Below are 24,216 nucleotides of genomic sequence, written 5' to 3'. Positions count from 1 at the left end.
GGTCACCAGCCATACCTCTGTCAGATATAGTGGTACTATATTCACAAACTAATGTTATTATAAAATAAAATTTTGAATAAACATACCAAGTCTTACACATTCAAATTGGTCACCATTATGTATTTTATTTCATTGATTCCATTGATCAAAACATTTTTGAATCTTCTCTTTTGAAATTGCCTTCAGAGCAATTCCAAGTAACAAGTATATTATTAAGAAAAATTTATTACTTTTTCTGGGCATGTGGCTCTATCCAGAATCATGTATGTGTGTCTATCTGTACATACGATTTTGGGTAGAGCCACATGCCCAGAAATAGTAATAAATTTGTCTTTACACACACACACGCGCGTTCCCAGTCACCATAATAAAGCATTTTCATGAACCACAAACTGGAAGGAATGCTCAATATTAGGGTGTAAGCCTGTGTTTCAAATTAGTTTTTTCTTTTCCATGAAGCAATATAATCTAAGTAATGGTGATAGTAAAATACCAATTTTATCACAATTTTTCATAGCAGAAACCTGAGGAGCTTATTCAGTCACATTTATGGCAGTTTTACAAAATCAGATCCCTTTGCTGGGTCATTAAGTCTTCATAGTACACCAACCACATCTGGTCATTTTAAATGAACTTATATTAAAGAAAGATATAATTTTAAATCAGTTTTTCTTTCTGCTCATTACATTAACTCACCAAATAACCAATTCAGTTTTCCTTAGTGTTAAGTAGTGAGAGTCTGTTGAAGATGATGTTAAAAACATTCTTTACAACTGGCATTCATTTTTTAAAAACTTTCTCTAAATCAAATTAATGATTGTTTTTCATATTTGTTTTTATTTTATGTGTGTGATTAAAAACAGGCTTCCCTGGTGGGCATTTGTTAATCTGTTTCTGACTGCCACATGGGGTACCAGCCCTTGATCTTCCTACTTGGTATGCATTGACCAGTTGACAGGTTCTGCTTGTTTGTATGTGGCTTCTCAAACATGCTAATGTTGCTTTCCCCAGTAGGGCCTGGAGTTTTCATCAAGGGGAAAAAGGCCTTTAATAATGCAGTTCTAAATTGATATGGGCTTACACTTCACAATATCCATATTTATATTTACATATATTCTCTCTCCACCCCAGTCTTTTTAATTATAGTCATTAGATTTATCTCAAAAAAGGAAAGGTAACAGGCAGAATATGCACACACATACACATACTAATTATATGGTCACCAGACTGAAAACAGTTAGAAATAAAATGACTGCTAGACTGATGTAAAATCCAGCTAGGGTTATATACGATGGAACTCTAACATAAAGACAAAGATTGACAGGCTATGAAAATGTTCTCTATGTTCTACCTTGTTGTATTTCAAAATACATAAACAAAGCCTTCAAAATAGAGCAGAAATCAAAGTGTAGGTCTAGTTGTGCCATATTTTAGAACTTTAGAGCAGTAATTTTAAGCGTTTTTTAAAGGGATCCTAAGACCAAAAGGTTTGAAAATTGCTGCTCAAGAGTTCAGTTGCTGAGCTTATACAGTATTCCACAGATGGCTTTTGCAGGTATTAACAGGATGAAAAGAGCAAGTAAAACTTCCCTTTTTTCTATAGCTGCCAAGGCTGCTTTAAGAGTATTACTGGTGCAGTTCAACATTGTAAAGGGCATGTGTAGACTTAACACTTTTCTTGCCAAAAAGCCCGGATGGAAGCCTTAATGCAGGTGCCCAGCAGTATTTGAGGAGAAGCCAGGCCCTCAACCCTTTGATTGACTTGAACTCATGAAATCTGAAAGCTTTACTGTCTTAAAAAGTCAGTGTTGGTTACATTAATCCAACCTGATCTTTTCTCACTACAGTGCTACAACACACAGCGATCTTATTCTGAGAGCAACAAAACTGGGAATCCCTTATCGAGTTATTCACAATGCTTCCATAATGAATGCTGTAGGCTGCTGCGGTTTACAGGTAATACTACAGAGAATGCTTTTTTTTCAAATGGCCTTAAGCAAAAATGTTTTATTTTTCTACAAATTGCAAGTAGATTTTATTATATTTCATGAATTATAAGACATTATTATTTTATATTACATCACTGTGTACTGTTTTATAATACTAAATTTTTTTATACTAAGTTTTCCTGTAACTTAGATTTTTTTCCCCTTCGTTGGAATAGGCCATTGATATTTAGCTAGAGAAAGATTTTAAGCTTATATCCAACTTGTGCATACAAAAAAGGAAAGATAACCTAATTAAATTGGTTAAGTATTTCTAAAACCTTTTTACATTCTTCCAAATGACTTACTCTGCATTGCTGAGGCCCACGTTTTTCCACACAGTATTGTTTTCTGTGGCATCAAGAGCATTGTGATGCAGTATTTCTTAAAATAATGTATAACAGAGCCAAAAGCCAGTGATACTGGGCTTTAAAGCCAGTTTTGCAATTATTGATGTGTAAAGTCAGTTGTTTTTAATGCACAATCTCGGTCCTGAGGGATTAAAAGAGTGCTCCCTGTTTCCAAGATTTTCTTCCAAGCTGCTGGCAATTGTTTTCCAAGTTTGATATCTGTTCTGATGTTCACACATATATAATCCATAGCAACTACAACTGCTTATGGCCAACAATGATTTTAAGATTTCATTGATTGTTAAGACACATTTGTATTTCAGATATAACAGGAAAAAAATGTGTATCTTAGAATCTATGAAATAAGATATTCCCCAATATATCTTCCTAGAATGCATAATTTAAAATAGCTATTTACATTATCACTATATGCATGGCACACTTAAATTTTAAAATAAATGTATGGATATCCTGCATAATGCAAAAACTTTGGCAAAGTCCTCTTCCTTATTATAGCTGGTCTTTTTCTCTTTCCTATTTGGACTCACATTTATGGAAAAAACAATAGCCTATACCAGTGGTTCTCAGACTTTAGTATTCATCAGAATCACCTGGAGGGCTTGTGAAAGAGGTTGCTGGGCCTTCCCCTCAGATTTTCTGATACAGTAGATCTGAGGTTGGGGTCTGAGAATTTGCATTTCTAACAAATTCTCAGGTGATGCTGAAGGTGCTGGTATAGGTACCACACTTGGAGAACCACCAACCTAGGCAGATAAAAAATTTCTTAGAAAGTTAAAGAACAGTACTATCTCTTTTTTAGCTTAGCAGAATTGGAAAAGTAGATTTTTTTTTTTGGTGAGGGAAGATTAGCCCTAAGCTAGCGCCTATTGCCAGTCCTCCTCTTTTTGCTGAGGAAGATTGGCCCTGGGCTGACATCTGTGCCCATCTTCCTCTACTTTATATGTGGGATGCCTGCCACAGCATGGCTTGATAAGCGGTGCGTAGGTCCACGCCTGGGATCTGAACCTGCAAACCCCGGGCCACCAAAGCGGAGTGTGCGAACTTAACCACTATGCCACTGGGCAGGCCCAAGGAAAAGTAGATTTTAATTCCCAAAAATATGCTTGCTAAATGTAGAATGTTAACAGGTTGCCTTGTCATGCTCTCTTGCTCAGTCTTTAAAAAGGGAAGTGGGCACCACTTTTGAAAGGTATTCTGTCATCTCTGTGAAAGAGCTTTCCCATGAGTTCAAAAAGAGCCATCTAGTTATTGAATAAAGTGCTATTTGGGTGCTGTGACATGCCTGAACAGTTTATGCTTTCCAACATCTTTACCTTAGGTTAAAGAGTAGTAGTATGAAATTCCTAACCTAGAAATGGGCACAAATTTTTTAAACTATTTATCAGCCCCTTTTGAGCTATTTTATTGTTTTTGCTTTTTTCTAAAGCAGCATAGAGAGTTCAGAATCAATCAAGTTGTTTTCGTGAACTTTGTGGTTTATTAACCAATAGAAGACTCTTGATTATCAGTAAAAATGAAAGTAAGTAGTTGTACTGACTAACACTTCTGCACACACATACACACACAGCCAGTGAGAGGCATTCTCTCATAGGCCATAAAATACAATTCCTTACCACAAATCCCATATTCTTAATGAAAATTTTCCTTGTTAAATGAAAAATATATTGGAAGCTGCTGAGTTAGACATTGTTAAGAGGAATAGTGATCCATTTATTCAACAAATACTGTTTGCCGACTTATTGTTTGACCACTAAGTGCCTTTGGATACGGTGATAACCTGACCAAGAAGCTCCCTGCTCTCGAAGAGCATATGTTCTAGTAGGAACGAGAGGCAGTAACAAGTAAAAAAATAAATGTCAGGTAGTGCCAAGTATAAGAAATTCAAGTAGGCTGATATGTTAGAGAGTGACTAGGTTGGTACTGTAGTTGGGTGGTCAAGAGAGGTCTCTAAGGTGGTAACATTTAAGATTAGATATGAATCAAGAAGGAATTAGCATATTCCAGTCAGAGGGAACAGTTCATGCAAAGACCCTAAAGTGGAAATGAGTGTGGCTTGTTAAAGGAACCAAAGATAGACTTTTTGGAGAGTAGCAGGCAAGGGGAAGAGTGATCTGAGGTGGGTACGAGTGGCTCTCTAGACTCTCTAATTCACCGTCAGGAGTTTGGATTTTATTCTAAGTGATATAGACTGAATTTAGAGGGGTTTAAGCAGTGCAAATACTTGATCTGATAAATATCTTTAAAAGATATCTCTGGGTAGTGTGTGGAGATTGAATTACTGTCAGACAAGATTGGAAGTGAGGAAGTCAATTAGGAGGCTGTTGCAGTGCTTAGAGGAGATATGATAGGGGCTTGGCCTGCATGGAGGGGTGGGGTGTAAGACAAGATCAAAAGAAGTGGACTTGTAGAAGCAGTGTCCATTGAGAGAATTGAGATTTAGGGAGATGTAAAGAGCCATTTCTTCATTACTGATAGTCCTAGGAAAGGAAATGGACTGTGTATGTCAATGGATCCTTTCCCACCATCTCGCCTAGTTATTATGGTCCTTACCCACCTAAACTTGTCCATGGAGGCTGGACCTTTCTAACTTCTTTGCTTAGTTGGTTTCTTATTTTGGTTGGTTGTATTAACTTATCATTTCTAGAGCAGTTGCCTCCTAAGAACCGTGTGCCAGTCTTCCTCTGCTTTCAGGACCATTATCAATCTAGAATTGATTATGTAGAAGAGTATGATTAGGTTTGTCTTACTCTCAGACCATTGAGGGCATGGATACTGCCCTGAATTTTCACCTTTTATCTTGTGAAGAATTAGTAGTCCTGGCATAAATATTAAATATATGTATATTAAGTAAAAGAAGTGAGACACAGAAGGCACATATTGTATGATTCCATTTATATGAGATGTCCAGTAAGAGCAAATCTATAGAGACAGTAATTAGTGGTTGGCTGGGGCTAGGGTTAAGAACAAAGATTAGCTATAAATGGACATAAGGGATCTGATTGGAGTGATAAAAATTTTCTAAAACTGGATATGATGATGGTTGTACAACTTGGTAAATTTACTAAAAATCATTGAATGTACACTTGAAATGGGTGAATATTCTGATATGTAAATTATACCTCAATTAAGTGGTTTAAAAAGTGAATTACAAGAAATTTGCTAGATGAACAAGGAGACAAAAGACAGAGAGAAATGTACAGCTAAAGAAGAGAGTCATGGAAGCAGTTTGGGGAATCTGCAAGGTATTACAGAAATACACAAACACAAATGAATACATACATGCATACCACAGAAACTTTGGGTCTCTAGAGATTAGTTAACATAAGACTTAGCAATATATATGTTGGATAAAAACTGAGTATATATTGGGTGGAATTGGTAAAGGAAAAATATAATGGAAATGGTTTAAAGTTTAACTGCAAATGAAAAGGTCTTGGTTTGACTTTTTGCTTAGGCAGTAACTAAGGAGTCATCTAACTTCTCTGGATCTTAGGTTTCCTAACTACAAGGGGATGAACTGGGGAGAGGGAGGAATGTTGGGCAAGAGCAGTGGTTTTCAGAGCGCACCATGGTTTATGAAGATGCTTCAGGGATTCTGCAGATAATGAAGCAATTGACACCAAACACAAAGAATAAATCCCCAAGATGGCCAATCATTATCTTTAACTCTACTGATGTTCTCTTTGAGAATTCATTTGGAAAAAAAGATTTGACACTTAAAAATATGAAGAATACTAAACTAGATAAGCTCTAACATCCTGTAGATTTCAAAGCTAAAAAGCTGGCCTCTTTCCAACTTTAGGGAAAGGTTACCTTGACCAACATATATTAGATACTCAAATTTTCATTGGAAATGTTAGGATTTTTCAGAATTAAAATATTAGTCATAAACATATACTTAAGAATCGTGTTATTTGAAATTCCTAAGTAACAGATATTTCTAACACTTAAATATTGTTTGTACTTCGAGGATTTTTCTAATCAAAGAAAAATCCATTTATTTGTCTAGGGCCAGGCAAGTTGGTTGTATTTAGACATTCCTGATAATGAAAAGTCAGATTTTTCTCAAAACACAAAAGACAAGAGGAACAAAGTCCTTCTTTTCTTGAATTCTTCAGATGAAGCAATTAGCAGCTTAATCATGTGGAATCAGAATTGCTTTAATTTACCATTGTTTCTGCTTTAGAAGAGCCATTTTAAAAAATAACTTTTTTCCTTGATAATAAATAACATATATACTTATAGAAAATTCAGAAAATATAGTAAGTATAAGCAAGAAAATAAAAGCATCCATAGTCCTACCACCTAGAGGTAACCATAGTTTTGGTGTATTTTCTTTCAGTCTTTTTATTCAATACTTACTATGTATACATTCTCCTGATTCTGACAGGCCAAATAAAAGAATAAATTACAAATCCTAAAATACTTTCTTTGTGTGGTATTTATCATTTATTGCTAAGCATTTGTGTGGTAGAATATATTAATTCTTTGGTAAAAATTTAGTGACTAAAATGGTTTTGAGACATTTTAAGGGACAGATAAATAAGACAACCAGGTAGCAATGATTTCTGGGTAAAAACTGCATTATCAGTTGTGGCTGACTTCAGGGAAAAGATTGTATAATTTTCTCATCATTATGAAATGCTTCTACTTTCTCTGGCTGTTGCATGAGTGACCTTGATTATTGCCGTATGTTCCTCTGTTTACATAATACATTTCTACTTTGAAAAAAATGTATATTTCTTTCAAAAAGTAACAACTCATTTCCTTCCTTTTTTCATAAAACAACACCCATTGTAATAATCAGCATTGTTGACCTCATAGTAGTTCTTACTGTTAATTTCAGAAGCATTAAATTGGTTTCATTGTTGTCCAGGGACTAATGTAGAAATGATAAAGCCTAATCTAGTACAGAGAACACTAAACTAGGTAACGAGGATATCAGAGCTCTGCATTGCTGTGTAACCTTAGAAGAACTCATCTAATAAGTTCTCTATTCTTTTAGTCACTTTGGAATTATTATTTATTCATTTATTTTTTGGTGCGGAACATTGTTCCTGAGCTAACATCTGTGCCAGTCTTCCTCTACTTTGTATGTGGGACACCGCCACAGCATGGCTTGGTGAATGGTGTGTAGGACTGTGCCTGGGATCTGAACCCACGAGCCCCAGGCTGCCAAAGTGGAATGCGTGAACTTAATCACTACGCCATCAGGCTGCCCCTGAATTGTTTTTGACCACCTGCTAATTCATGGGCATATTAAAAATCTTTTTCCTTCCTTTCCATTTCCACTATAACTGTTTTTAATCACTATTTTAATAGCCACATTACCATCATTCTCTTCCACGTTATAGTTTCTTTTTAAATTATAGATCTGATTGTGCCGTTCTGCTACTCAATCGTGGTAAATCCCCATCCTATACAGAATGTTCAGTGACTTGTATATATTTATGTGTTTACCATATTATAAACTCCTTGATTTACTCATCTTCACATCTTCTATTGCACTTTATTGCAGTGCTATGCATATTATCGATGTACAACAAATATTGGCTGAGTTAAATTGCTTGTTTATTTATTCTCTCCCCCAAGTTGGATCTTCTTTGAAATTATAATTCTTTCTTCTAATTCATCTGTGGATTCTCTCATTCATGTGTAGGAATATAAATCTTGTAGCTCTTCTGTTTACATAGTTATTCAACTTTATCTATATACCTAGTGTGTGGCCATGTGCATAAATCTTTCTTAGGGTCAGCAAAAATCAGTGTTACATCAATATTAAGCAAAATGCAACGTGAGGATTTAAAAAATCAACAACTCCAAGACTGGTATTATGTATAGAAGAGAAAACTGTTAACTGGTGATTATTTGGTTTTGTGGTGTGGTTTTTGGCTCAGCTATCTTTTACCTACAGATTTAACTGATCTGATTTAGGATATGCATATATAAAAGATATATGTGGGGCTTAATAGAGTTCTTAGCAAGGTAGATTTTCTAATTTTTCCATAAGTAGAGAAGATATTTTTAACTTAAAAAATGACACAATATTGTTGTTTGAATATAAAATAACAGCAGCATTAAAACCTAATTGTAAAGTGGAATTTACGAAGCATCTTTGCTTCTGAGAGGAAGTAAATATTGGTGGCAGTGAAATGAGCTAGAAGACTATTAAGGTCATTCAGCTAAGTGGTATTGAGGGCTCAAACTAAGGTAGTGGGAAAAGCAATGAATAGTTTCTAGATAAATTATAGAGCTGAAATTGATAGGAATTGGCACATAGTAAGATGTCAAGAATTAGAGATATTTGCTAGAAGCAAGTCAGGCAGTAGCTATTTCTAGATAATTGCTTAATGCCATTCTAAAGATTGCCCAAGATTTCCCACTTCTATTAATTTGTTCATACCATCTCATTCTTCCACCATGTTCAACTTCCCCAGTCTAAATCTTATCCATCCTTTAAGGTACAGCATATGTCTTGTCTCTTCAGAAGTCACCTTCAGGTGCTCTCTAAGTGGGGGAAATGCTGAACTCTTATAATACAGTCCATATCTCATTTTTCTTAATTATTTACTACCTCACATTTGTCTTTTGCATGTTCTCACTCTAACTAGATATTGCTGTATATATCGTTAGATGGATCATTTTGAATTGAGGTTTTGGTTGTCTTCAATAGGTAAAAACATGATCCAATATCAAGTTAAACTGTTTTCTCTGTAACTTACTTTAGCTAAAACAAAAAAAAGGCCTGTATTTACCTACTGTTCTGAGAAAACAGCCCTTTTTGTAGTCTTTAAATTTAGATTTGTATCAATAATGTTTTGGGGAAAAATGATCACAACACAAAGGCTGACATTAAGTGCTTAGGCTTCTGCAACCTCATTTCTCGTCTCTGTGTGATTTTGCTCCAGTTTCTTTTTATAGTTTACTGTAAGTCCTTGAATTGTGAAACACAAAGGACTGGCCCTTCTGTTCTTTGAGGTACTGACGTCTAAATGGTGAAACTGTTTGCATCATGTTCCAGAAGTCATTGAAGAAGTTTGCAACACAGCAATGTGAACGGTTACAGTCTATAAATCAGGGTCCTAGAAAGCAGTGCTTATGTGAGATTTTCTTTAATCTCCCAAATTAACAATTCAAAGATGCTTTTACACAGAATGCTTCAGCCAGTGTGTATATGTGACTAGCATCTCAATTCTCTTTTAAATGATTTATCCCTTTCTTTTTGAATGAAGGATTTACTTCTGTGACTATATTTCCATGATTCTAAAGATATCAAAGACTCATTTTGAAATATTTATATATGGTTGGATATATGATTTTCTTTAATAGTTTTCCCTTAAAGATTTTTTATAGAGTAATACTGATATTTCAAAATCTGATTAGAGATACCAAAAATGCTTTTTAGAATGTAAACAGTTGAACTTGTGAGAATTAAATCATAAGCATAGTTTCAGATATTTGATAATATTTTTGAGCTCACTCCAGTAAAGAAAGCAGTTGGATTATAGTGAGACACAGCATTTTAGAACATCTTCATATCATCATTATAAACATCTTTATATGTTTATAAATATATATGTCTTGACTGTGTGCAAGGCACTCGGCACTCTACATACTTTTCATCATTTAATCCTTAAAAACCATATTATTTGGTTTATAGTTATTATACCCATTTTGCAGGGGAGTTCCTCCTGAAAGTCAGGAAGGTTGCTTGACTTGTGTATTATCACTCAACTGGGAAGAACCAGGGCCAAGACTCCAGGGCTTTTGCTGCTCTGTGAGGTATAAACAAGACTGCATGCTCCAGGAAGGCCCAAGCTGTGTTTTGCTTCTCACCTTATACCTATGCATAGCATAATGCCTGGCACATAGTGGATGATCTATAATAAATATTTGTTAGATAAATTTGCCTTTCAGGGGCCACCCTGATGGCATAGTTGTTCAAAGTTTGCACACTCTGCTTCGGTGGCCTGAGGTTCACGGGTTCAGATCCCGGGCGCAGACCTACACACCACTCATCAAGCCATGCTGTGGTGGCATCCCACATACAAAATAGAGGAAGATTGGCACAGATGTTAGCTCAGGGCCAATCTTCCTCACAAAAAAAAAAAAATGCCTCTCATAGAACAATAACAGTAACAGAACCCCCCAGCGGGGCCAGGCCCATTTCTTGTAGCTTGGGTGAATGTATTCCAGGAATCCCATACTGGAACTGTAAATGCATTTTTAGAGAAACCTTGTTACATGTGGTTGGGAGATTTATGACTCTGGATTCTTGGAGTTACATGAGTCTTTGTATACTGGTCTGTTAATTCTACTGCCACTGGATTGCATGGCTTCTGTGGGGAAATACCTTTCTAGACAGTTTTCAAATGACTTGGGGAATTAAGCCCATTGGTAGGTAAGTTAGAGGTCATGGCCATATGAGGAACATGATGAACCTTCCCTTGGGAATTCAAAGTCACCATTAGGAGTATTGGTTATAGTTTTTAGGACCTCAGTACATAAAAATCAAGAAAAGTTGAGCTTCTCTACAGATGTAGGGTTGGAGGACCCTGAATGCCCTAGCTCTCTGTTCCCTTCCTATCTGCCTCCCCCTTTACCTCTCGAAGCAGCTTCTGAAAACTGATCTGGGAAGCCTTAGGATAATAATCCCTTCTCCAGACCAGTTTCCTCATTTTTCAAACGAAGAACTGTAGTCTTAGAAAAGTTAGGTGATTTCCTGAAGTCACACAGCTATTTCAATCACACAGTTAATTTGTGGCGGAGGTCTAGATGTGATTTCCAGCATCTAGTGCTTTCCAGCTCTGTTAAAAATTCTTTCAAGCAATGTTTAAATTGAATCATTAAGTCTTTACATAGGGCCGGCCCCGTGGCTTAGCGGTAAAGTGCGCGCACTCCGCTGCTGGCGGCCTGGGTTCGGATCCCGGGCGCGCACTGACGCACCCCTTCTCCGGCCATGCTGGGGCCGCGTCCCACATACAGCAACTAGAAGGATGTGCAACTATGACATACAACTACCTACTGGGACATTGGGGGGAAAATAAATAAAATTATTAAAAAAAAAAAAAGAAAAGAAAAAAATTAAAAAAAAAAAGTCTTTACATAAAAACTTTAGTGTTATGTTTTACTGTATATTAAGTCTTTGAAGTAAATGTCCTTTGTATAGTGCCTAGATAAGAACTAACAGTAGCATATCACTTCACAGTTTGAATAACTTTTTACATGTTATTTGATCCTTGCAACTTTATGGGTAGGAAGGACAGTATGTTATCACTATTCCTATTTTAGAGATAAAGACTTAGAAAGAGTAATGTCCCACAACTAAGAAGTTGAAGAACAAGAATTCAAAATTAGATTTTCTCAGCATAAGATTTGGAGTTGGACTCACTTAAGTGAACTTTGCAGCCAGCCTGGAAGCAAGCTGGAACCAAGGAGGCTTCTTGCTTATGTGATGGTTGAGTGGGATGGGTGGGCCAATTAGGGAGAAAGGAGGAGGTTTGGGAAAAGGCCCTCATCATTGAGCTCTATAGTGAGGGAACAGATAGTGGGTCAAGTAAGGGAGTAGGTTTTGAGAAACGGCTGGAGTGAGTATACAGTGTATGAATTTTACTGAGGTGGCATGGTAGGAAGGAGCACTTCCTTGGACCTACGTTTGAGTTTCTTTTTCGTTACTAACTACCTGTGTGACCTTAGGCAAGTCAGTTGATCTTCTGAGCCTTGGTGGTCTCATCTGTAAAGTGAGAATAATAATTCACCTTGTGAACCCTGCTCTGACTGCTCAAAAGTCTTTTTTGACTTCCTTCTGGGTTCTTTGTATTTCAGTATTTTTAGCAGCTACATAGCTAAATCGTGAACTGGTTCCCTATGTTCCTATACTGAATGCAGAAATACCAGAAGCCTGCTACTGAAAGGGCATCAGAGAGACACCAGCTGCTGTGGACCAAAGAGAACTTTTATTACCTTTTTTGTGACAGATTTGATCCCCAGCCCATCTCAAGTCTGGTTCTCACTTTTTATTTTGATTATCTCTGAAATAGTAGTGAATTATTCCATAATTAATTAATGTTTTTATTTTTTCTAGTTATATAAGTTTGGAGAGACAGTTTCTATTGTTTTTTGGACAGACACGTGGAGACCAGAAAGCTTCTTTGATAAAGTGAAGAAGAACAGACAAAACGGCATGCACACGTTATGCTTACTTGGTAAGGGCTTTGGAGTTTCCTTAAAGTCACTGTATGGAGTTCTCATATTGTTCTCATTTTTGATTTTGTGTTAAGGTGAAACCATTCTGTGGGTAACTAGCTAGAGGTAAGAAAGGACAGTCTAGCCACTTTCTCATACTCTCAGGGAGACATGCATTTTCTGCTCCAAATACCACATGGCTCTTCCTGCATACACTCCATAGTTCATGCTGCTCCTCTCTTATGCCTTAATAGATCCTCTTCAGCATCCCATGTCTTACACATTGTCCATCAAGACCCTGTTGTTGTCAGTTTACTGCAATTCAACAGACTTATATTGAGCATTTATTCTTACTAAGCACCATGCTTTGTCTTCCCAGAGATGTTCTTTGAATACTGCAGTATTGATGCTATCAGAATCACAGAATTATCAATCTGAAGGAGACTCTGGAGATTATCTTATTGAGGCCTGTTTTACAGTTGAAATTTACAGAGCTATTGAATCATTTCCCCACTGTCATCCAGCTTATTGGTGGCAGAATCGGTAGAATGCAGATAGCCTGTTAACTCCCAGCTCTTTTCACTGTATCATGCTGCCCAAATCCTCTTTCCTACCTAGTGTGGGAAGAGCTGAGATCCCTGTCTTGGGTATACTAAGAGATGGTATTGATAGAGCTTCAGAAGGACCCGGGCTGCATTTTCCAGCAGAGACACTGGAATTGTACAGATTCACACTTGCTATCAGTTCCTGTTCTAACAACGTATGTTGTAAATATACCAGTCTCAAAGCTTTGTTCTGTGATTGATGAACAGAAATAGAGAATAGGTAGAGAATTATTGTGAACATTCTTTACCTTTCCTTTCATTTTTATCAAAGAGGAATAATCCCTCCTTGCCTCTTGAATTTGTTTAGAGCAGTACTTCTCAAACTATATGTGGTAAAGGACCAGGTTTTGTTCTTTTTTTATATATATTTATTTTTTAATTTCCAATCTTTTGTGTCAATATCAAATTACTATAAATGTTTGTAAACGCTTATTCTCCTGTAGTTACTTCGTTATTTACTGGTAACAAGATGCTCACATACTGGCATCAGTCCTCAGATCACACACTGAATTGCACTGTTTTAGTGATTACTGTGTGTGAAGCCATCCGGCAGAATGTCTGCCACATAGCACAGGATCATGGCAGAGAATGAATCCATGATTTTGGCCTCTATAGTAAGTACAGATATTCAGAACATTAGAAAAGATTCCTATGTGCCAAAAACATTTAGGTTATTTGTGTAATATAGCCAATTCTCTATTGTTTAATAATGTATTACATAATTTGTGCATTATCAGAACCCCAATTAATATGTCTCTTTTAGTAGGAAAAATTATAGAAAAGTTTTACTAATAGTTGGCATTTCTTATGGGGTAGAAATGGAAATTAATATTTAGACCAGGGGTTAGCAAACTAGTGCTCATGGATCAAATCCAGCTTACTGTCTGTTTTGTAAATAAAGTTTAATTGGAACACAGCCATGCTACTTCATCTGTGTATTATCTGTGGATGCTTTCCTGCTACCATGGCAGTGATAAGTAGTTGTGACAGAGACTTCATGTCCCTCGGAACCTAAAACATTTACTATCTGGCTCTTTACAGAAATTTGCCGACTCCTGATCTAAAGTGGAGCTGTGCCTAATCTAATGTGGTTCACCTTGTATCCCCCAGTGATTCTCTTTCCCATGACCTTGTGTTATTTCTTTTCAGTCTTACCACCAATCTGCATTATTTTATTAACTTGTTGGTTTTCTTCCCTGCTTCATAAGAACAGGGACTTTGTCGTGCTCCTTGCTCTCTTCCTAATGTCTAGAAGTCTGTCACAATGTAGCTGTTCAATAAATATTTATGAAAGTTAATTGGTTGAAGTTTTTTTTAGTTTATACTCTCAGACTCAGTCTTATTACCCATTGGCAGAGAAAGTCTTTAACTCTTGCTAGTTCATTCAGTTCCAGCCAGAACACATTCCTTTTATTCCATCCGCATTGACACGAAATTAATTCTAGATCTAGATCAAGCCATGATTGCTTCTCTAACATTTTTTTGGCTTATGCCTATATCCCACAGTTAACTAGTATGATATGTTTTCTTATTTTAGTTTATTGTTAGTGAATTTAGCACTTCATTATTAATTAATTAATGAGCTTTTTAGTTTTGTCCTTGGATTTTCCATGTGGAAAGAGACTGGCCTTACTTTTTTGTAGTTCTTACTGATAAGCACACTGTAAGGCACTTGTTAATTCATGTGGATTATGCCATTAGATATATCCATCATGTTATCCCAAACTTAGATCCAGTTAAGGCCAGCAGTATGTAAAGATCGAAGTAGAATGATGAGGGAAGGACAGCTGTTAAAAGGACTTTTGTTAAAGAAAGAAGTACAAATATATGCAACTGAGGGATAAAAAAATAGGGATTCATGGGCCAGCCCTGGTGGCCTAGTGGTTAAGTTCAGCACGCTCTGCTTCAGCGGCCCGGGTTCGGATCCCAGGCATGGACCTACACCGCTCTGTTAGCAGCCATGTTGTTCTGGTGGCCCACATACTAAATATAGAGGAAGATTGGCACAGATATTAGCTCAAGGTGAATCTTCCTCAGCAAAAAAAAAAAAGAAAAAGAAAGAAAATAGGCTTTCCGTGGAACTCAGATACTAGAGTGAGTATGTGTGTGTGTTGGGGGTGAGTGTGTGTTTTACAATAGCACTGAGAGGTTTTAAAACAGAACAGAGAGAGAAGAGTCTTAAGAGGCAAGCTACCTGATAACTTCCCCTATGTCCATAAAAAATGGGGGGAAGAGGGAAAAGTAACATTTATCTTTCAGGAAGCTTTGGAAAGGCAGTTAGAAAATCAATTTACAGGTATTTATTAAATGTTTACTGTAAGCCCAATGTGGAGTTCGCTTCTTTTAAAATACTAAGAAGTATTAGATATGGGTCTTGCCCTCAGGATTTTGAAATCTAGTTGGAACTAACATGCTGTGGACATGAAAGTTTAAAGAACAATTAAGTTCTATTGTATGGAGAAGCAGGAAGGACAAACCAGAACTTTGGCTCTTGAACTCTCTTTCTAAGAGCTGCCTCTTTTCTTGGCTTCCCTGGGAAAAGACAAACAAGGTCAAACAATATGTCTTCCTTGCTCCATTAACAAAAGCAGGAACAAGGTGTGAAGTATAAGATACCGTGCTTCCAAATCCTCAAACCATAGATCTCGCCATTTAATCATCTGGAATTCTCATCATTTAAATTAGTATGTATTTATTGAATGCCGGCTATGGTCCAACCCCTGTAGGGATTAGTGAGAATAGACCATGGTAGGAAACCACAGAGAATTTTAAATTTATTTGGAAAGACAAGACTGATATATATGATGTAAGTAGAGATTAATAAAATATAGCATTAATTGTATATTTCAGAGAACAAAGAGCATTTGAGGGGAAATCAACAAAGCCTTTATGAAGGAGTTGGGACTTACTCTACTTAAATTATCTAATTAATACTAAAGTAGATAGTTTAAGATGGGCTGGTTGGGTGGGTAGTAGTAGAGCCATGTGACCAAGTTTATTTAGTAGACATTTATGGACTGTCTACTGGGTACTTTGCATTATGGTGCTGGTACTAAGATGAATAGGCTGTGTTTACATTCTAGCAAGTAGAAGTAGAGAGGAATAATTATGGCCTGTGTGAAGACAAGGGAAAAGTATTAAGACTGGTCTGGCTTGAGATTAATTCACTAATGCAATCTTATATTCGATTAAAAAGCATTTGCCTGTAAAAAATTCTCCCCAACTTCTTCATTTTTAAAATCAGATTCTGTAGAGTATATCATTAAAAAAGTAAAAGAATTGGAAATATTAAATTTAAAACCTTACCATCATAAACAACATTTCAGAAGCTCAAGGTGAATGAATTAATAAATTTGTTGAATTTAAAAAATCTTACAAATATCATGTAAAGGAAATCTAAGTTGACTTATACCATTAATTGTATTGCAGACCACTGATTTTCAGTAACAGGTATGCATTTTTTCCTATATGTGCCAGACAAGTGGAAATATTAAATAATTAATGATATTTTGAACCTGAAAAATACACTTACCACTGGTTCCAAGAACATTTAGAAACACATATAAGGGATTAATCTTTGTTATATTTTCCAAGCAAACTCTTTAGTATCCTGTATAAGAAAAACTTTCATAATCACTTAGGAAAGCTGTAGGAGTCTATCAAAAAGACCCCTCAGTTGCACTATATTTATTTTTGTAAAAACAAACTTTGGCTGAACTGTTTGTTTTCAGTATGTAGGACAGGAAGCAGCTGTTGCTCTGCTGTTATGGACTGAGTTCCTGTGAGGATGTAGAGCAATTCCACTTTTTACCTTTTACCAAATTGTTCAGCTGAGTGTCAGTGATTAAAAAGCGTAAAGAATCAAATATTTGTGACTCTTGGATTGTCAAGCTTCATGAGAGCAGATTATGTGCATTCTGGCCCCTGTGGTAGCTGTATACCTGGCAGCCAGTGCTCGGGAAAGCCCTGTTAAAAGCATGAATATTTGGTATTAAAGTGTCTATTCATAAGTTATTAGAATGACATATTCTAATACCATTCCTAAGAAAGCAAAAGTCTCTTTTCAAAATGTGGATAGAATTTTCTTCTATTTATATTACATGCATTGAAGCTTACATTTTAGTGCCTGCATTATTGGTAAGAATAGGAACATAACAAGATTTTTCAGTTGGGTCTATGCAGTTAGCAGCTAGTAGAAATGAACACAAAGATTTTGATTAGCTGTTAGGTAGTATATATGCCAATATTTATCTAACTCTTTCCTGTATCTTCTTTTCCAAGAAGAAATTAGATCTTTTCAGGATGGTCTCAAGGCCAACTTCATGTATGTTTTCTAACTAATGACCTTTACACAACCACAAACCTCCATCCTTCTCTGTATTTCCATAAAAAAGTGGCTAGAAACAAGTGTGAGGGAAGACTGTCACAGACTCTCAAATGAGCATTTTGGAGACTTGAGAAGACTGTTTCCCCAAAATTTAGGTAACTCCACTGAAGTTTACACAAAGGGTTTTGGATAAAGTAGTTAATTAAATTAAAAGAAAACTATTTTTTGCTTCCTACAGACATCAAAGTAAAGGAGCAGTCTTTGGAAAATCTAATCAAGTAAGTTCTTATTCTGAGAATGCTTACATCTATTTTAATTCCGTGAACAATAAATTCTACTTAAATGACATGAGTTCTAAAAATTGTTGAAAATCAGTTTTCATTAATGGTTAAAAATTAAACACTTTTATGAAATGCTAAGCTGTGTGGTAGAGTAGAAAGAGCAATATTTCATAGATTCAATACTAAGAACAGTGTTTGGCACCCCATAGGCACTCAGTATATACTTGTGGAATGAATGAACGAATTGGGAGTCAGAAGACATGGGTTCGAGTCCTGAGTCTGCCTCAGGACTAGCACTGCCTCAGGTTATGTGCTGTAGGGCAAGTTACTTCCATTTCTGAGCCTTATTTTCCTCATAGGTATAATAAGAGTAATAATCCTTTTTTGCTTATAGAGGCAATGTCCAGTACAGTAGCTGCTACCCACATCTGACAAACGAGCACTTGAAATATGGCTAATGTAACTGAGGAACTGAATTTATAATTTAATTTTAATTAACTTAAAACTAATACTCAATTTAGTTATTGGAAAACTTTTAAGTATGGTTAGAACAACTTCAATATGTAAATCTACTTTTACAACCATGAATTTTATGAAATCTAAATACAGATCAAGTATTTCCAGTGAAAATTTAACATTTGAATTAAGACATGCTGTAAGTATAAAATACATACCAAATTTTAAAAACTTAGTACAAAAACAATGTCTAATAATTTTTATAGGAGTAAATGTTGAAATTGTAGTATTTTGGATATATTTGGTTGAGTAAAATATACTATTAAAATTAATTTTGCCTCTTTTTTTTTTGGTGAGGAAAATTGGGCCTGAGCTAACATCTGTTGCCAATCTTCCTCTTTTTATTTGAGGAAGATTGTCGCTGAGCTAACATCTTTGCCAATCTTCCTCTATTTTGTATGTGGGATGCTGCCACAGCATGGCTTGATGAGTGGTGTGTAGGTCCACGCCCAGGATCTGAACTGGTGAACCCTAGGCTGCCGAAGCAGGGCGCACAGACTTAACGAGTATGCCACCAGGCTGGCCCCATTGCCTCTTTTTTTTTTTTTTTTCCACTTTTGTTAATATGGCTACTAGAAAATTTAAAATTACATTTGTGGCTTGCATTATATTTCTTTTGGACAGTGCTGACTTAGAGAATTATTTTTAGTGTTAGTAAAATCATCTATATGAACTGTTTTGTAAACTGCAAAAGCAATATTTTTGCTATGATCGTTGGGCAAACATGGGTAGGCTTTTGAGGCGTAAAGAAGTAAACATAACTTACCCTCCAAGATTTTCAGATATTTACTGCTTTAGTGTATTTTTCTTAGAGGAAGAAGTGAAAAGAGGAATATGTGGTTTAAACATAGTAATAAAAATGAACACGATAGAACCTGATTAAGCTAGGATATAGAACAAAGCACTACTTATTTGGAATTATTTTTGCCTAAGGTATCTCTGAATAAAAGTAGCTTTGATTTAGACATTTATCTTTAAGTTATTGGACTTCTATTTCTGCCACTATTTCAGTGAGATCAGAGGGCAGCTGAAGTAGAACAATGAAAAAAGTTTAAGAAGCTTAAGATAGCAATCATTGTATCCGTGCTTTAGTGTATACTTAAAGTGGGTAGCATGTGAAAGCTTCAGACAGAATGTAGACTGTGGTACTTGAGTTTACCTGGGGGATAATTGCATTAAAAATGTATTATGTCATTTCATGGCTAAGAACAATGACATCTAGTTTTACGCTTACAGGGGAAGGAAGATCTATGAACCTCCTCGGTATATGAGTGTAAACCAAGCAGCCCAGCAACTTCTGGAGATTGTTCAAAATCAAAGAATACGAGGAGAAGAACCAGGTATTCAGGACCCAAAAAGGGCTCTGATATCCCCCTACTGCTGCACTGAGATGTGTATATGATACAACATCTGACACACACACATACATATACCACCACCAAGAAAGCCAGAGTCAGTGTTTTTGAATTGTACCTTTTCTTGTCATTTTTTTCCAACCTTAACTTGAATCTCATAGGCTGAAAGTTGTACTGAAAGAATAATCATGGAGTTCTTTCTAGTAAAATTAATAAAGTTCCAGAAAGTGAAGATTTTTCACAAATTAACTATAAATCAGATTTAATGTAAATATGTTAATATATAAATATTTTAGTAAAATATAGAACTTCCATTTTAGCCCAAATCTATGGTGAGATTTGTCCTGCAAAAATATATTGATTTTGCTTTTTCTCATTCTCCACACTGAGATCAGGGATAATTTTCTTCAGGATAAAGATAAGAGAATTTAACCTTATGTTCCTAATGTCTAGACATAGTGCATACTATGTAATAAAATGTTTATTGTCAGTAAATCTTAATTGAGAGTTTCTTAAATGAACTAGTCATTATATTGTCATAAGTTTTGCTGACTGCCTTTGAGCACCTATTTCTTGATAGAAAATTTGCATAAGGAGATCCTTGAGTGACCATTGCTTATTTTATTCTCAGTAGGCCTTGTTAAAGTCATGAAACAAATAATCTGCAAGAGTGTTCAATATCCATAACTTTGTGCAGAGTTCCTTGCATGCCTGCTTGTCCTCATATAACTCATTTACCCCATTTTGATCATTGTTCAATCAGGACAGCTTGCCCAACTAAACAATAAAACCATGACAGGGTCAGCCCTTCAGCTGTTGTACCAGAGTAATACTAAAGTTCACTGATGTTGGTTATTTTGAACTTAAAAGCATAAGTAATGTCAAATGCTCATTATTTGTTAAGGGCTCTTTGGTTTACTAACTAAATACTTCTGTATCTATTATCTTAGACCTTACAACCACCATTCCGTGAGGAAATGAGAAAAGAGTACTTTTTGCATTTAAAAAATGAAAAAACTGAAGTTTGTCACATAGCTGATAAGGTAGCCAAGCAGAAACTCAAATCTGTGTATTTATCTCACAATCCTGTGGTTTTTCCAGTATGGTCAATGGTTGATGTGAACATATTTCAAGCAGTTTATTAAGAGTATAAGCATATAATAAACACTGTTTATTCAGAATCTATTTAAAGACAAATGCTATGCAATTGTAAAGAGTATGGATATAGGTGATTGTTTATCAAATCCTAAAAACTTAAACTAAGGTAAGCCTTTGGAATTCTGAAAGGGTCCAGTTGGGAAGTACTACTTTATAAGTCAGGTAGTACAAATAGTTTAGAAAAGCCTTAGATAAATCAATAGATAATTGGTCCATAGTGAGTGACTAAGGAGATTTAAGATATTTGGGGCTTCTTAAAATGTACTTTTGCTACTAATGTTAGTTTGAATGTTGGACAAGATAATGCATTTGCTGAATTGAATGGCAGTATCTTTTTTTTCTTTTTTTAAATAGCAGTCACCGAGGAGACACTCTGTGTTGGCCTAGCCAGGGTTGGAGCTGAGGACCAAAAAATCGCAGCAGGCAGTTTGCAGCAAATGTGTACTGTGGACTTGGGAGGACCATTACATTCTTTGATTATCACAGGAGGCAGCATGCATCCGCTGGAGATGGAGATGCTAAGTCTGTTTTCCATACCACAAAATAGCTCAGATTCCCAAAGCATTGATGGACTCTGAACATAGACATTTTCTATTGTTGGATGTTAATTTCAGTCATATATGCATGTACACATATTTGTATAACAAATTGAACAGATCTTTTGGTTTACCTAATAATTATAAAACAAGTCACTAAGAAGAAAGATGTTGACTCAACAATGCTTGGTTTCCTGTCACAATGAGTTCTTTCCCCATGATATCATCAGTTGTTGCTGCTATTTTGGCAGTTTTTCAGGATGTACACACATGGAGCAGACCAAGCTGGAAACTTGTAAATAGACATCCATAAAGAGAGTCATTTAAGACCCGTTTTTACTTATGAAACCAGTCTGTATACAAGGTGGAACTTTCTTCTTTCTTAACAAGTCAGCTGTCCTGACTGCAAGATGAGTTGTCCTGACAGCAGTTGGTATTAGTGCATATAAAGAGAGGTGGAAAGAGTAAGTCCTACTTAAAGCTCAGCTGAGTACATGCCACAAAATGACATCCTTCTGAATTGCCTTGTCTTGTTTAGCTGACATCCTAATTATGTAGTTCATATTCTGCTGTATTTTGGAGGTTATATAATTGTCGAATTATAAATGCTCAGCCAGCCATGTACAGTTTCTGTTTGGTTTTAAATAGCAGCTTTCACATCCAAGCTGACAAATGGAAAACTTGCTGACTACAAAATAAAATTTTTTAAAATTTAAGTTTGAGGACAACAATGGATTAGTCAAGATCGTCATATCACTTAACTCAGTTAATATGCCACTATGTATATGCAAGTAGTCACATTCTTATTATTAGTTGTAAATAACACTCCATTTATTATATTTCATGACCATAAAGTTTTATACTTTTTGTTCATAACAGAAATAGCTCTGCTATGTGCTAGTTTAGTTGGTCTGACTCTGAGTATTTCCATGGCCTAATCGATTTATCTGACCTCTTTGCTTGGTAAATTCATTGGAAGTTGAACAAATACTTCCCTACTTCCTGGGAGCATCAGTTAGCAAGAGATTATTTTAACTTATTTCATTTGAGATGAAATATATTTTAATATATATGAAACATTCCATTTTCAAGCTATTGGACACAAAAGGGGAGAGAGCCAAGGACATTTAAGTACCTGTGCTGTATTATTTTCTGCTGAGGTGTTAAACGGAACAGATAGGAATTATAAAATGAAGGACTTCTGGTTTTGGTGATGGTGGAATAACTTGTAAAATACAAACCCTCCCAATTATAAACTCTGGACAAAACATAGTAAATAACTGTCTAAAGGCACTGGGGAGTGACCAAAAGCAGGCTGAGAACTATTCTTAGATGATTTTTCCCTTCAGGGCATTCCCAGTCTGTCTGGTGAGGGTAGCTAGAACATAAGAGAAAGTTGCAGTCTTACTGGCTTGAGATGTTAGAGGAATTGGGGTCTGCTAGAGGAGCTGTAAACTGAATGAGGAAATCCTAGAAATGAAGGTGGCACTGAGGGAGGAGCCTTCCAATCTACATATAATCTCCTCTTAAATCTTTGGCTAACTCCTTAACTGTGCATGTGCAGGGAAGACTCCAAGGACCTGGTAGAAAGCTATAGCTGGAGGGCTGGAAAAGCTGAGCAGAGATTGTTGCTCTGTATTACAAGGGAAGACTGAGTTTTGAGTTTGAGTTCTGACAAGTTAGAAGGCTTGATAAGCATCTTGCGCTTTCCATCAAATCCCTAGAATGGCCATGAATTAGTAATAAAGACTCTGCCCGGGACTAAGGATTTGTGCTAAAACAAAGGACAAAACCTTTAATATAATGTAAAATCAAGCCTCCATAAAATCAAGATGATTAGCCAATAATTTAACTGCCTGCTAGAACAAAGCTTATTAACACTTTCAGAGCATGATAACAAAATAGGTTTCTAACATATCAACAATGACTAGAATATAATAAAATATTATGAGGCATGCAAAGAGACAGGAAACTATGACTTATGGTAAAAACACACACACACAATAGAAAGATCCTAACATAACCCAGAAATTGGAATTTACAGACAAGGAGTTTGAAGCAGCTATGAGAACTGTGTTCAAGGATGAAGAGGAAAGGTGGTTGGAATGAATGAATATAGATGCATACTCTCAGCAGAGAAATGGAAACAAACAAACCAAAAAGCCCAAATGATTGGACTTAACAGCAGAGTGCAGATGACAGATGAATAGAAATTATCTGAGGAGTAAAGAAAGATCAAAGGGAAGAAAAAAAGCACAGAGCCCCAATGCCATTTGGGGCAGTACCAAGCAGTTTAGCGTATATGCAATTGGATTCCCAGAAGAAAAAGAAAATAGGGCAGAAAAACAATATGAGTAAATAAAGGCCAAAATTCCCAAATTTGGTGAAACTATCATCACACAGATCCAATAAGTTTTGTGAATGCCAAGCATAATAAATACATAGAAAACCACACCTCACGCATCGTAGTTAAAACTGACGAAAACCAGACAAAACCGTAAAAGCCACCAAGAGAACCCACTACATAGTGGGGAACTATAAATGTTGACTACTTCTCATCAGAAACAATGGCAGTCATAAGACAATGGAAAGACATCTTTAAAGTACTGGAATGAAAAAGCAAAACAAAATCAGATCAATCCAGAATTCTATATCCAGTAAAAATATCCTTCAAAAATGAAGGCCAAATAAAGCAATCTTCATAAAAACAGAATTTGTTACTAGCAGACCTGCACTACAAGGAAAGCCGAGGGAGGTTTTTTAGGCTGCAGGTAAATGATATCAGATAGAAGGAATGAAATACTAAGTATGTGAGTATAAAAGACTATCGATTTTTTTCTTCACTTCATGGTTTTAAAAGACGACTGACAATTTAACATGGTATTCTGGCATATATT

The 24,216-nt window shown here is 35.9% G+C and overlaps 1 protein-coding gene across 2 annotated transcripts in view; it reads left to right on the top strand.

Annotated features, from left to right (window-relative positions):
• Positions 1 to 22,035, top strand: part of DPH5 (diphthamide biosynthesis 5) — a 33,931-nt gene extending 11,896 nt beyond the window's left edge. For both annotated transcript variants that reach the window (XM_058538646.1, XM_058538645.1), the window contains exons 4-8: positions 1,848 to 1,956; positions 12,441 to 12,561; positions 17,712 to 17,751; positions 19,507 to 19,610; positions 21,138 to 22,035. In XM_058538646.1, coding sequence (XP_058394629.1) covers positions 1,848 to 1,956; positions 12,441 to 12,561; positions 17,712 to 17,751; positions 19,507 to 19,610; positions 21,138 to 21,361 — 598 coding nt within the window. In that variant the 3' untranslated portion in view covers positions 21,362 to 22,035. The remainder of the gene's footprint in view (positions 1 to 1,847; positions 1,957 to 12,440; positions 12,562 to 17,711; positions 17,752 to 19,506; positions 19,611 to 21,137) is intronic.
• The last annotated feature ends 2,181 nt before the right edge of the window (positions 22,036 to 24,216 follow it).

Source organism: Diceros bicornis, chromosome 4 (assembly GCF_020826845.1).
Source record: "Diceros bicornis minor isolate mBicDic1 chromosome 4, mDicBic1.mat.cur, whole genome shotgun sequence".
Classification (NCBI taxonomy): Eukaryota; Metazoa; Chordata; class Mammalia; order Perissodactyla; family Rhinocerotidae; genus Diceros; species Diceros bicornis.
The sequence above is the reverse complement of the archived record's forward strand: the minus strand, read 5'-3'. Positions and strand labels throughout refer to the sequence as shown.